At 35.7% G+C, this 15,099-nt stretch overlaps 1 protein-coding gene across 4 annotated transcripts in view; it reads right to left on the reverse strand.

Moving 5' to 3' along the window:
- Positions 1–218: 218 nt before the first annotated feature.
- MON2 (MON2 homolog, regulator of endosome-to-Golgi trafficking) overlaps positions 219–15,099 on the reverse strand; it is a 73,582-nt gene continuing 58,701 nt past the window's right edge. For 2 of the 4 annotated variants that reach the window (XM_063396568.1, XM_063396565.1), the window contains 5 exons: positions 14,074–14,149; positions 12,640–12,763; positions 11,623–11,830; positions 10,828–10,910; positions 219–8,965 (listed from right to left, as the gene is read on the reverse strand). In XM_063396568.1, the coding sequence (XP_063252638.1) occupies positions 8,802–8,965; positions 10,828–10,910; positions 11,623–11,830; positions 12,640–12,763; positions 14,074–14,149 (655 nt within the window). In that variant the 3' untranslated portion in view covers positions 219–8,801. The remainder of the gene's footprint in view (positions 8,966–10,827; positions 10,911–11,622; positions 11,831–12,639; positions 12,764–14,073; positions 14,150–15,099) is intronic. The other 2 variants (XM_063396569.1, XM_063396566.1) reach the window with 1 other exon arrangement.

Below are 15,099 nucleotides of genomic sequence, written 5' to 3' on the forward strand. Positions count from 1 at the left end.
CCAAACTCAGACTATTAAAGTTTTTATTTAATTCTGGGTTAATTTTTACCTTTTTTTTTCTGTTCTAAGGCCACCTCAACTATAATGTAAAGCAACTTTTACACAAGACTATCAGTATTTTGCATTTCAATGACTTATTTTCCTGAATTAAGGTCTCTTTTCTATTTGTTAATTAACAGACTGAAATCCATCTTAATATCATGAGAATATTTAGAAAGTTTCAGAGACAAGGAATTAGCAATTTTTATTTGAAGAAAATCAGCACTTCAGTGTGAAAGTAAAATGTAAATTCAAACCACATAATTGGATAAATTTATTTTAAGAAGGGGAGATAACTGTAGAATACTGTTTCTTTTTGGTAAGTTAAATAATTTAAATATTTGTTATTTATGTCTAAACAGAAAATGTTTTTAAAATTGTAATTGAATATCAGTACAAACTACTGGCAGATACTCAGCATACATCACAGTTTATTATATAGCAAAACACAAGACCTACACATCTTTTTTACTTGCATTTATATAAAAAGTAAAAGTCCAAGATCTATTACAGTAGACCCTGGAAAACAATGAAAAATTACCTAAAAGGTTACAAAATATGCCAGGATGCAGCTGGATACAGGCACCAATCTGCAAGCTTTCAATCGTTAATTTTTCTTGGAGCCACCCACCTTGCTGATTCATGCTGTAAGGCAAAGCTCTGAAAGATTTTGAGGACAGGAACCCTAGTTACTTTCAGTAATTCAAGTTTTGTTTACCAAGAGTGTAATTGAGCAGGGACTTTCCAAGAACTCATGTTTATTGACAAGTATTTTCTCATTCTCCTAAGAGATGACTAATTCAAATGCCAAAAATAAGAATTCAGGCACCCAAGTGGACAGTATCAGAAGTAACTGTAACCTTGCTGACCTGAAACACTTGTGAAAAAAGCAGCAGTTAAATGTAATATATAAAACAATCAGAAAGAATATCTGATGAGTGTACAAAAGTGTAGCAGTGATAGAAATGTTTAGTTCTGCTTACTGAGTTTATAAAGACAATAACATCATGTACTCATCCAAGTTGGGAAACCAATGGGAAACCAAGACAGATCAGCAGCAGGGAGAATTTAAGGCTCAAAAAGAGCTCAGCTTCTACAGTAACAGTAACTGTAGATCTCTTAACTCTTCATGTAATTATTTAGACTAATGCCATGACTACAAGGAAGTCACAGCTTGTTGTCCCTTGCAGACAGAGGGTACAACAGATAAATATTTGAACATTATCTCCACCCAGGAAAAAAACAGGCAAGCCTTAGAACAAGCCCTTACAAAGGATATGTAAAAACCCAAAAGGCAAACAAAAAAAAAGCCACAAAGCTGCTCTTAGGGGAACTCAAAAAAACTAGCACCATCAACACATTGCAATAGCAAAGTCAACTGCTTTTACTGTGGCGCTCTCATCTTCTCCATTTTGAGATGCCTAAAGTAAACCAAAAAAAAAAAAACCACCATGAAACACCAGATGCCTAAGCCTAAAGAAGTTGTCCTATGCTCTGGTAGCAAGAACTGTCACTTCCACATAGCAACTAAGATGACCTTTTAGGATGGAATGACTCTACTGCCAGGCCTGCCTATTTTGTCTTCCTTGACTGCAAATGAAAGCCAGGCCTAGTTAATCTTGTGGTAGACCTCAAAATTTTAGTTATCTAAATCTCAGAAAAGAAATCCAACTTGTGCATGTCAAAGCAGACGATCCATACTCCTCTCCTAACTTTGATTAAAGGAGGAATGATTTCTGTCAAAAGTGACTTCTATTTAACAACGACTTAAACAAACAAGAATCTACATTTTAAGCCTGATTCAGCATCTGCATTCATCTTCTCTAAAGGATTATTATTATTTCATTAGCAATTATTTAAAATGTTTGCTTGCAATATAGTCCCACTAAGTCTGGTAACTTTTTAAAACTAGGGAATACATTTTACATAGCGAAGATTTTATCTAAATGGTTACATTTTATTTGAAAACATCTGAGTACATTTTTTGATTATTTAACACTTCATTCGTTTGACAAGAGCTCTGTTTGGATTCAAAGTACAATAATATGAAAACTGGCATTCAAAATAATTCTTAGATGGATCTCTTTTAAATGTATTGGATATATCCACAAAATATGTTCTGTTAACAGAGAGTACAGAACTGACTGTTTCTGGTTACCACTGCCTTCAGCTTTTAGAGAGGGCAGATTTTACCTTCACAGGTCTATCCTGTGTACAGGAGAAATAAAAAGGCAGAACTTTTTTAATTCCTAACCCATTTCCAAGTTTGACCTAGTTGTTTGAACTGAGTTGGTTAAAGTGATATTAAACTGCAAGATGGAGTTACTACTATAAGACTGACACTTAGCACTTCAAAAACTTGCTTTCCACTCTATAAATTGCAGAGGGAGGGGCTTGTGCTATTCCATTCATCAGTTCAGTGCATTCTCTTTGAGACTCTGGCAACAAAACTGCTTAAAATTTTAAGACAGTATAGTGCATGCAGCTGTAACAGACATGACTAGTTCTGTATTTTAAGAGAAAATATTTAATTTAAATAACTCTGCTCTAAGATAAATCTTTCTTTCCTGATTTGTTCTAGAGCAGTATTTTGTGTAGATCCTAGAGCTCATTTTAGTGGTAAGGTAGTACCGTATAATGCTTCACCAAGCCCAGAGGCATGAACAGATGTTCAGTAAGTAGATCTGCAAGTAACAGTCATGATATCCTCTAGAAACCAGTTCCTTGTACATGTACATCCCAGCAGTACTGTGCACTTCCATTCCTGTCCCCTTCCATGTTTTCTCATGACAGATGTTGATCAAAACCAGACTGCTCTCTGTGCTCTCTCTGAATTCTGGCAATCCAGTTTTGGCTGCCATTTTTCTATGCAGCCTCTCAGCCCCACCCCTCATGACCAGGCATTGGTCTGTGATGTGATGAGAGACAACAGTGTGAGTTTGCTGGCAAGGAAGCCAGAAACATAAGCAATTCCTTGGCAACTTTAATTGTTCTAAGTAAGAAATAGTTAACATTAAAACATCAGACCGAGTGGTATCAGTCTTCAAAAGTTTCCAGCCATCACAGCCTCATGTACTTCGGCAGTCTTGAAGCAGCTTCAGCTTCAGAGATACAACAGGAGACTCGTGTCAAGTCTAAGGCAGATATTTTGTGCACAGAGAGCAGCAGGAATGACTCCAGTTTGAAGATCAGGGTGTTCAGTAACAAAACTATGAAGATGCCAGATAGCCAGCTTCCAAGGGCTTTCCTTTCTTATTTAATTATTGGTAATCTCTTCTAAAAACAAAATAAACCAAGGGGCCAATGCCTTCAAGTATGCTTCAACATCACAATATTTTTGATTGAAGAAAAATATGACAGCTGTACTTAACTCATTCTTTCCATAAGGAGTACATTTTAGGTGAAAAGATAACTACGCTGCTGATAAATGAGATTACTTATGAAGTAAGTTCTTAAGGCAGGCATCTGGATCACCAGTGGAAATAAATGTGTTAACATGGAGAAAGAAAAGCTTATCAAACTGATTATAAAAATAAGCTTATCTGAGAGTTCCTCTAAATACAGATAATTAAGTTCAAGCAATGAATAGTCTTATCTCTTGCTAGTGAAATCCTGTAGTTAGCACAGTAAACACACTGATAAATCTTATCCTTCTTATCAGTTGTTTCATAATCAAGACATAAATTCATAAATAAGGAGCTTAGAAAAAGAAGGATCCGTAAGGAGCATGTTACTCTCTGACAGGACACAAGGACATCATAAAGATGATCTTAAAAATGTTGAAGTTACTCAGATTAGTTCTTTAAATACCAGGAAGGAATTCTTCAGGCCCAGTCCATTTGACAACATGTAACTATTTTCTCTCCTGTTTCCCTTTTTCTAAGCAAGTCTCTTCAATCTTGTTCACTCATATCAACTACACAAGCAATATACTAGCAGTAAATTTCTGATGTTTTTGATTAGCCATCACCATTAACAAACCAAAAAATTCAACACACGAATTGCAGCTCTGAACCAAACACCATCACCTGTGTAAACAGCCATACCCTTTTAGGTAGTCAGCGCTTTTGTAAGTGACAAACCTTTTACTACTTATGCATTTATTCTCTGTTAGCTGACAGGTGTATCTGCTTTCATCCCTATCTGTTAACACTCGTCTTTGGTGGTATCTGACTTCCCATCTTTCACAGGCCTCTTCTGACTGCATAAAGTCGTTGAAATTCCTTGTTTAACTGAGCTGGTCTCCTATTACTTGCCTGGCAGGTACTTTCAGTCATGACCTTCACATCTTCAAGAAACTGTCTTATCTCCTCAGTTCCTCTCTTACTTCAGAGTTGTCTTCTGTGAGCTCTTACTTATCAATTTTCTGTGGCCTGCCTTCTTCAAGTCCAGTCATTTTTATTTTGAGGTTCTCCCTCTCCACCAAGAACTGTGAATATTTAATTTCACTTTCTTTCTGACACAAGTTGTCTCAAGCCACCCATCCAATGCTTTGCTCTCTTGCTGCTGCTGTAGTCATTCTTGATCCCAGCACTTGATTCTTAGTGGGTGTAATGTAGTCTGTCCTAAATTAGACAGGAGTCAGATACTTTGAATATGACATAAATCTGAACACTATAACTCAGCTATGAACTCTTAAGAGTATCTACTTTCCAAATGAAATCTGTGTTCTACACTGACAGTTATTTTTATTGGACTTGTACGTGCCTTGATATACAAAATGTTGTCTAAACAAAGAGTCCACGCCTCCAAAAGTTACAACTGAAGCACATACTGAAAGCACTGTCAGCATGTAGGGGTGAAAAATCCAGGGAGAAAAGAAGCTTTTCTTGCAATATAAAAATATCATATCAATATTTTGCTGATGGTTAAATGGTTTTCATCTACAGATATAGACAATAGCCATGCACTATTTTGGATTCTAATTCAACCAAAACCTACACATTAGAGTTGCCTTATTTGGAACTTCCTGACACACCCCACTCTAAGCTGTTTTAGGCTGGTTTATGGCCTGTGGCAATCACACAGCCAGAATGTGCACTGCTCACAAGGCAGCTGTGCACATCAATTTCTTCTCATGCTTGTAGGGTCTCACCTTATTCAGGAGGACTGCAGCTGAAGGTTGCCATACAGAAAGTGAGTAGCTAGCTGCAAATGTGAGGTGAACAACTAGTGAAGAGACACAGAACTGAGCTGTACAGAAAACAGACAAATATAAAATGTGCTTTCTTCTTCCCTCCCCCAAGAACACTCATATCCTGAGCTTCTAAATGAGTTTCTGTGAAATACACTGATGACTAGTACTTGTGTTTGCCATTGTGAGGAAAAGAAAGTCATTAGCTTCACTAAAAGTATCTTGCCTAAAGAGTTCAAGGCCAGCTATGAGAAGATTTGCTCTTTGGCAAAAAGAAACAACTCAACCTGGGTAAAAAAAGAACCCCATCTACAGAGTACAACGATAAACTACTCAAGTTTCACAGACATACTCTTATTTACTCTTGTAAATAACTAGCAGTGGCCATGTGTTTCATATGGTTTAATGTCCAGTAACATTCCACAGTTCACCAATAAAGTGGAGAAGCAGCCTCACGTACAAGGGAACTAAACAAATGTCCACTTAGACAACCATCTCTGATGATAAGCAAATAACTGCTGTAGGTTACTTCTAGGAATAAGACTTTCTATCAGAACTTCCCAGCTTGAGACATCTGTTACTTTTTCATAATCAGTTACTATGCAATCTCAAATCCTCACGTAAATTAAGGCAATGGTCATGGTACTGAGATGTACAAGTTTTCTCAAGTAATCCAAAGTCTTGATATGAACATCCTAATAATCTAATAATCTTCTCTTTTGATTCCCATCCATATCTTTTTTTTTTTAAACTTGTGAACAAGAAGGAAAAAGGTGAAGATTGTGGTTAAATTTAATAAGGAATTAATGCTTATCTTCTAACTTCCAGCTGACACATTTCTATACAGTCAGCTGTACCACTTTTCTAGGTGACTTCAGCGACACACTGCAGACCCCATCCTGAAAATGTCCACAGGTTTTAATTCTCATGACTAAGCAACCCTAGAGACTTAAAATAAACTTGGACATGGGTCTACTCAACAGGTAATGTTAAATTAATTAAATTTCTTCTGGAACAAGATTTACCTTGCTAGAAACATGTAAAAATATGAGATTTAAATATTCAAAAATGCTGCATGCCTCAAAGAAGCCCTAAGAATACTTAGCAAAAAGTACAAATAGAAAAAAGAAACTGATGTTTCAAGTTGGAAGAAATATTTGAGTGTTGGACAAGAAGGCACAGTAAAGGGAATAATTCTTGTTCACAGACAAAACTAGTAAATGAAAACATTTTCCAAGCTAAGTAGCTTTGTATTTAGTTTTCAAACTATTTATACAAAATACAAAAAAGTAGTTTTAATACAGTCAACCTCAGATTGCATGTCCAAAACATGCCTCAAATACTACAGATATTATTCATTTTGTAATTAAGAGGAAAGGATGGTAAGTTAGCTCATTGGTAGTTTATTTCAAAACCTTTTGAAGATTAATATTCATAGGTGTAAAGTAGTCTAAGCTGTAGTCAAGAGAGACTCATGCACCCCTTTTTGAATTACAGAAAAAGATGAAGATTTGCCTCAATGGACAAATGCATCAGTGTTATCACTGAAAAATCCATTCGAAACTAATTAGAAACAAATTCACCCATAGCTTGAACTGCACACCTATATATTCTAAAACCCTACAGTTTGTTTCTTTAATGACCTCGACTTATCTTCCACTAATTAGGAGAGCAGTTGTCAGGTTTTCACTTTCAGAGTATTGATGATGTTGTTATTTGTATGTAAGATCCAGTTCTGCAGTATACTGGAACTGCTCCTCCAGAGAAGGTATTTTGACATAAATTCTATTAACAAGAAACATTTGTTTCCTTAATGTAAACTGTGTATTCTCCTAAAACTATTCAGGTTTGACAATTAAGTCTCATGCAACTTTGGTCACAGCAATGTGCAAGGTCTCCAAGCCTCTTTAATATTTATGATATTCTGAAACAGCAAGCTTTTAAAAAGGACCATGAACTGGAGACTTCTGGGAGCAAGATGTCCAGACAACTGCCTGGAGAACATTATTCATGCAGGGTAACCCTGATCAGTTTATTACACCTTCAGCTTGAAGCTTCTACAACTTTTACACCTATCCACATGTAAGAATCAGTGTTCCTTTAGTGAGGAAAGTGCAAAGCAAACAGATGTAATACCATTTCTTATGCATGACAATCTTTTAATATCTACAAAAGACTTGAAGAAACAAAAACCTAAAAGTAAGCTCTGAAATTCTGAAATCCATAGAAAGGCACCTGTCTTTTTTTTTTTTTTTTTTACATTTGGCCTTTGTGCTTTCACATCACAGATTAAAAATGTGAATACAGGTGAAACATTATTGAAATCAAAATTCATTAAATAAGAGTTTAAATGCTAGATCACAAACTTAAAAAAAAATACTATTAAAAGTGGTTTGCTTCAATTGTGTATTATGTTAAAATGAAACAAATTCACATTTACTTAATGACAAATTTTACTGTATTTCTAACTGAGTAACTGTCTTGAAAAATACACTTCTCATGGTTTTTATCAGACACAGCTTATAATTAAAAGATTAGAACAATTTTTGGGGGTTGAAAAGACATTACAAAACAAAACACTTATTGATCAAAATATTACAGCCAAGTATTTTAGATATTTGAACTTGCCTTTCCTGGGTCATGATTCAAAGACTGTGATACTTGCCAAGAAGGTCAAAAAAGGCTAACAACCCTCAAATAAGTTTGTTTTCGTTTTAAAGAAAGGCTGCAACTGCAAAAATGGATAGAGTTAAGTAGAACAAACATCTTGAAACAAATTTATTATGAAGTGAGGTATGGTAGTGTTGAAGTGCTACAGTGGATTTCTGCATATCCAAACTTATTTCAGGTCAACTACTCTGAAGTTGGAGATCAGCAGACTGTGACTGCTTGCTTCAATTTTTTGTTATATGACCTTTTGCAGATGTCCAATGGCCACAAAGAAGATACATTCAATTAAGCAAAAACTAACATGATCAGATATGAATGAGCATATCTGGCAATTTAGAAGGCAAACTGTAAGTAAAAATGCAAGCATACAACTTATTCATAATAAATACATTTTCAAGCATTTGACATTATCAATATTTTTAAAAGAATTTAAATAATAAATGCAACTATTTTATACATAACTGTACCATTTATTATACACACAAGTATATCAGTTCCCTTTGTTTACAAAGGCTGGTTACAGATATATGGAATGTTACAGTACCATCTTGCATAAAATTTCAGTACAATTCGTACTTCAAAAAAGGGTGCAAAACACCAGCCTAATAAATCTGACTGAATTGAAATATTTTTAATTACATCATTAACACATACACAACAAGCTGTACATAAGCCCACTTTTCAATCACCACTTCAAGATACTGTAGCAAGTACATTAGATTATAAATGATTCCAACTAGTCAGTTAAATTTATTAAAGTTTTGCACTGCTACTCACTCTGGAACCTTTGAGATAAAGCCTGTATTCACGACTTACTGAGCTCTTGTTAGTACAGTTAAGAGGCAGTCAGCACTGGTTGCCAAAGTACTAGTCACAAGAGATTTCCTCAGAGAAACTTCACCCAGGAGCAAACACTTTTGGATATTCCCTTCAAGAATAAAAAAGAAGTTGTTTGGGGTCAAGACTCTCCATTCTGTACCTTGGCTGCTGGTGGATGCATGAAGTCCTTAAAGGGAACCAGTGCCTCCTTCAAAGCAGAGCACACTTCTGAGGATGAGCAGGTGATACATTCTACTAAAGTCGGGTACAAGGCAATAACTTGTGCCCATGTGCTAGAATCAACTGCAGGGAAGAAAAGAACAGACCAAATCACTTACCACTGACAACAGATTTTTTTCCAATACCTCTACGTAATGGCAGATTCACAGTGTGCCTAAACAAAGGTACTTAGTAACTATGGCATCCACGCAGGGCACTCAGATACAGGCCAGGATTTCTGCAGGAGAACTATTTGTTTTTTCAGCTGCAGCCAGAGGCCATATGGGATAATATCCTTAAAGTGGTGCTACACACCCGTGTTTCTACATATGCATCATTCACTGTGTCTGAGATGAAGAACTGACAAATGTAAGATCATATTTCTATTCCATCTGTAATACACATGCCTTTTCTGCCTGCTTTCCTCAGCCATTGACAGAAAACTGAACTGGATGCACATTTCACTTTTGGAAAATCGACAGCAATGAGACTTTCTACTGATTTCAGATCATTTCAGATTACAAGAGCTGGAGAAAGCAAAGGTAGAAACACTGGGCAAAGACAATAATATCCATAGTAAAGTTTTGTTAGTCCAACAAGTAAAATTAGACATTGTAGCATGATTTCTATTATAATGTTACTTCCTTGCTTATTTCTGTTTTAGCTCTGCTTTCAAAAGAGAACAAACCCCTGGCTTCAGACAACATTAATAATTATCTTAAATAAATAAATTTATTAAAATGTAGAAGAAATGGGAGCGAAACAAATCGGTAATTTATCCAGTGGTTCTCTTTCAAAGAAAGTGTAGGAGGTTTGGCAAGCATTGCTGCATATGGACAAGGGGAAGTATGTCTCTCATTACAGGCAAAGGGATGTGGGGAAAAGTCCAGCTGAGCTGGCTTCTCTACTCCTCTGAGAGGAAGACCCACCAAAGCAGCACTTCAGTTAGCTTCAGGGTTAGCCAAAAGGCTTTCTACATCCTGGCACAGTTCTGCTTACACACTTTTGCCATGAACCCTGGAAACCACATCATTATAACCCTGGCTGCTCAGTGATGATGCAAACGAAGCACTGCCTCTTTCCAGAAACCCACCTGCCTGTGTTTTTCTGGAAAGGCTGGTTGGTTTGTTTGTTTCAGGATTAAAAAGATTGTTTTTTTCTGTTCCTCCTAATATCAAAAGCAGGGAGGTAGACGGAAATGTTGTATACACAATTCTGTCAGAATTTCAGAGTCCAACACAGTGGACTTAACCAAGACTCATGATCAGGTTTCCTTCCAAGAACTCTCCACGCATACCTGAGGTGCAGCTTGCAGGAGGAACAGGATAGGTGATTATAAATGAAGTGGAGGTCTTTCATTTGATTCAGCCCATTGAATACACCTGTCAACCATTTACTCAGGCATCAATGAGCTAAGCTCAATCCAGGGGACAGAAAATAATAGAGCAGGAAGAGAGGGAAAGCAAGACCAGGAGTGTAAGTATCTACCAGCCTGTCCTTGCATTTAACTTGTACACCCCTTTAACTGCAGAGTGCACCTATGTGAACATGATCATAGCAACCTAAAAAGGTATCATGAGAAGGAAAAAAGGATCTAGCCAGGCTTCATATATTTAAGAATTCCATTAATATTTTATGGAATGGGGTTTTTTCTTTGTTTACAGAAGATGCTAAGCTTTATCTAATAAAGGACACCATAAATTGAAGTTTCCTCTTTCATTAAACATATCTTAGGTCCTTATACTTTTAGTCATACTGGAAAGACTTTGTGGAGTTTCTTGCTGTCTACCTGTCACCTACATATACAAAGAATTACAGAATACTGACTCTTCCAGAGTACACTTTTCTTTCCAATTTGTGGGAAAATTACTAAAGGAAATAATAAATACATCTTTGGGGCAGATATGTTATCTTGTTTGGAACCATGCTATTTAACAATAACTTACCGTTTTCAGGTTGAGTCTTTTTAAGTGAATCTATGAGAGTACTGACAGCTTTTAAAACAAATATGATTTCTGTTACTTGCTGCCTACAAATGAAAAAATGCAAACAATCAACTACTCATTTTTGTTTCAAGAACACAAGTTTAATAGGAAAAGTTTCCCTCCATCATTGCTGTTGTCTCAGCTAGGACAGCTTTAACTTTGACACTGAAAACAGTAGCACTATACAAATCTCAATCTGAAAACACTCATATCAAAGTATGTGATAAGGCTAACATAAAGATAATCAATCTCCAAATTCATGATCAAAACCTTCAAAAGTGAAGTGAATTTCAAGTAAGTTCCCATTTTAAAGAATTTCTTAGTTTTTTTGGTCTAATTTTTCCATTTCAAGAACAATTACTTGAGTAATGATTCACAGTATTGCTTTTTTGGATGCTTTATTTTTGAGGAGATTCTACCTCACCTCTGAATTTAGAAACTATACATAGCTCTACTGGGAATAAAAGGAAATCAGATTTCAGAAATATAATGCTAGAGATATCAAAAACATTGTTTCAGTAACTGAAAACTGTTGTAACAGCACAGAACATGACCATTGTTATTTAAAGATTTTTCAAAAAAAAATGTGCACCAGCATTTTCTTTGAAATATCTTCCCCATAAACATTGCCCCGCCTTTTAAATTTCATTCTCTCCCACCCCCTCATTTTTTTCCCGACTGAGTGCTATTTTGAATGCAAACTTCTTCTCATAAAGTCCTGGTAACACCTTTATTTTCTAAAGCCAATGCACATACCGTGGAAGAGGACATTTGCCACTCAATCTCTCATCTTCTATGTAGCGATGCAGTACATCCTGTGACCTTTTCAAGAGCACAGAAAGCGCCATTCTAGAGATGTAGCCTTCTTGAGGAGTTGTGACTTTATTACTGAAGGAAAACTGGAGCAGGGTTTCAAAACACACCTTAGAAAACTCCTCTCTCATTCGAATATCTATTTCAGCTTCTGTCAAAGTAAAATTATGCATTTCAATTGTGCAGTGTGTATGACGCTGCATGATTTCAATCCATTTATTATATGCTGAGAAAAGGTTATCACTCCGCTAGTATTAAAAAATATTAACAATGATAAGAACCAATAATAAGAATATATTATAAGAAAAAATGACTGTGCAAAAATCACAATAGTTCTGAACGTAAGAGATGAATTACGCCACAGTCTCAGTAATATGTTACATACCTGACATTGCTTTAATTATAAAATACATGAAATAATCTAAAACCAGCAAACTCAATCCTACATCATAAATACTCATATTTGGTACTGCACAATTTAAGTATTTTTTTATGTAACAGCTTATGTCCATTTTTTTCATCTTGACAAAAACTTCTACAAATGCTTTTTCTTAAAGGCAGAGAAGGTATCTGGCGAGGTACGCCATGTAGTTGACACTACACTATGTTGTAAGTAACACTAAGGTCATTTAGGTTTTAAGAACAGGATGTCTGTCTTACAATTGTCTGAAATGATTATTAGAACAGGCACAAAGGAAAATAAACTATGTAGAAAGTAACACAAGGACAAATTGTATATTATACTGTCCAACAGTAAGGAAGTAATTTTTAAGAAATTGCAAGGCAAGGAAAGCTTGGCAACTTCCACAAAATATAATTCATAAAAAAAGTTGGATATCAAACAGTCTACTGAATACATCCCAGGGAGCTTCAAGTCTTTATCATAATAAGCACACTCAACACTGTAATTATTTTCTAGTAGATTTAAACACTGTAATTTTTATCATTCAGGTACCATACCTGTAAAGGAGGATGATTGAGAATGTATTGAGCCTTTATTGAGCATAGTCATTATCTGACCGACAAATTCCTTAGGAATAAAATTAGCATATGGCAATATCTCTGTGCTGATAAGCTGCACCACCTAAAATAAATTATATATATTTAAATTGGTTTTCTAAATATTACAACTGTAAATCTAGTATGAGAAAACATTTAACAAGAGAAAAAAGCCTAATTAGACTTCACAAAATCTTCTATTGCTAGCTTTTAAAATTTGCAGATATGTCCAAAAGTGTGGTCTTGCATGGGACATTAAACTTGAAATAAAAACCTTTCCCCTCACTGCTTTTGCCAGAGTTTCTGATCAAATTATATTTGAAGTACATTCTTCAAGTCAAATTCATGGTTTTGAAAAGAGAAGATCTAACATTAGGAACCTCTCTCCCTCCACCCAATTCAATACCCTCTCTATGACATTAACACACATACCCATCCCTAACAATGTGACATCTGCAAAGCAGAACAAGTGTCTTAATTATCTAAACAAGCTTAAGGCAATACACATTAACAGAAATGCTCCCTATCCTTGTCTTAATGCTCCCATTCAGGAACAAATTTGGTTTAGATCTCCATAAATTAAAGCATTAGATTTGAGAGTTCTGCTCACTGCAGGCAGAAATGCGATCACTTTTCAGGCAGATATTTTTGTGTCCCAGCCACCCCTCTGGAAAGATGATGGGTGGTGACACCACAGATACTGCCATGTCTTCTCTGCAACTCCTTTTGCTTTGTACCCCTAATCTCTGTTCTGCCACTTTTTTTTGTCCTGGAGTGAAAGGAGAGAAGTCCCTCCTCACTTCGGGCATCATCTTCTCCTAATTTTCTTCAGCTATATGCAACCAAACATTATCTCTTTACAATTAAAGCGATCTCTGTGCTGCACAAACTACACATAACTTCTTCATTTATGCCAAAGTTTCTCAGTATAGAGAACACATCTTAAGGGCAACAATGTCCAAGAAAAAAATGAATCTTTGCTGACCGCCCCCTTAACACAGAAGGCACTAATTTCAGGTTTAATTGTCAGCTTTATCTGTGGTCTACAATTACCAGTGTAAATGCTCAGCAATAACATAATAAATAAGGATCACATAATGAGTTAGAGGCAGAAGCACATTCTGGTTTAGCCAGTCCATACTGTTTTGAAGTTGAGATGACAAGAAGTAGGTTTTGGCATCCCACTTCCTACTTTTTGCATCACCCTGAAGGAGCTGAATTCTGGACCTATGAATTCAGCTATGAAAACTCTGTCTTGTTTTCAAAAATGAAAACAGTATCACGGAAAAAGTAATGAAAAGGTTACTTTTCAAGAAATTATTTCTGAACAAAATGCAACTTCCGAATGTCACTAACTTGTTAATTTCAACAGTATATTTGTTATAGGCTCCTTACCTCAACGTCAATACTCTCATTCTTCTGAAATTCTTGAATTGAGAGATTATCAGGAGGTGTACTAAAAATAAACATACTGTGTTATACTTTAAATTTACAACATATGTAGGGAGATAAGTATAGGAAAGTGCATTACATTTACAATTATTACATGCATCAAGTTGGTACTATTACATGGTAATGATTAATGATCACAAAGTCAGGTTGGGTGGCAGCTTTGAGCAAGCTAGTCTTTTCACTCACTATGCAAGAAAAATACTTTTGAGTTTCAAGGGAACATCTTCCAGGCTTTTTTTTTAGTTTTACATTTTCTTCTACATTAATGAAACAGTCTTCATTAAAACCCATTTTCTGAACAACAGTTTTGAAGAAATTTGGGACTTTCTGGAGTTCTTCCACTATATATATGTGTGTATATATATGAATTTATTTTCAGATGAAATGTCCAGAAGGAATTCAACAGACCCTGTGGTGGGCAGTTCAGAGCTAAGCACATGCCCACAGGCAAGGCAGCTGCCCAGGATGGGACTGGGGACCTGTCCCATTCTTGTCCTCATAAGGGCACTCATCTGGACCTGTCTCCTCTGTCCCACTGCCAATTTTAATGAAAATTTAAGAACCTTGAAGGTTTTGAAATCACATTCAAATATGATTAGTTTAGCTAACAGATGTTTTGTTTTGCATGAGTTTTTCTTCCAGTGCTCCTGTATGTTGCTGACAAAGATGAATAAGATTTTCCTGAGATAAGCTTTTTTTCCCCTCGTCTTCTGAATACTTAGCATAACACACTGGAAGATCAGTCTTCACACCTACAGCTAATTTTCAGTTTTGACAATTAGGAATGTATTATGTATGTACCAATGTTTCTGCTTGAAAAAGAAATATATCTCCTAAATACAGCTCCTCAAAGAGACTTTATGCCGATAAAGTCTAAATCACTTTATCTGTGAAATGGACAGGTGTTACATGTATGACTAGAAAAAACCACAAAGAACAAAATATGAAATTATTGTATTTATTCCTAGG

Source organism: Prinia subflava, chromosome 4 (assembly GCF_021018805.1).
Source record: "Prinia subflava isolate CZ2003 ecotype Zambia chromosome 4, Cam_Psub_1.2, whole genome shotgun sequence".
Taxonomy (NCBI): domain Eukaryota; kingdom Metazoa; phylum Chordata; class Aves; order Passeriformes; family Cisticolidae; genus Prinia; species Prinia subflava.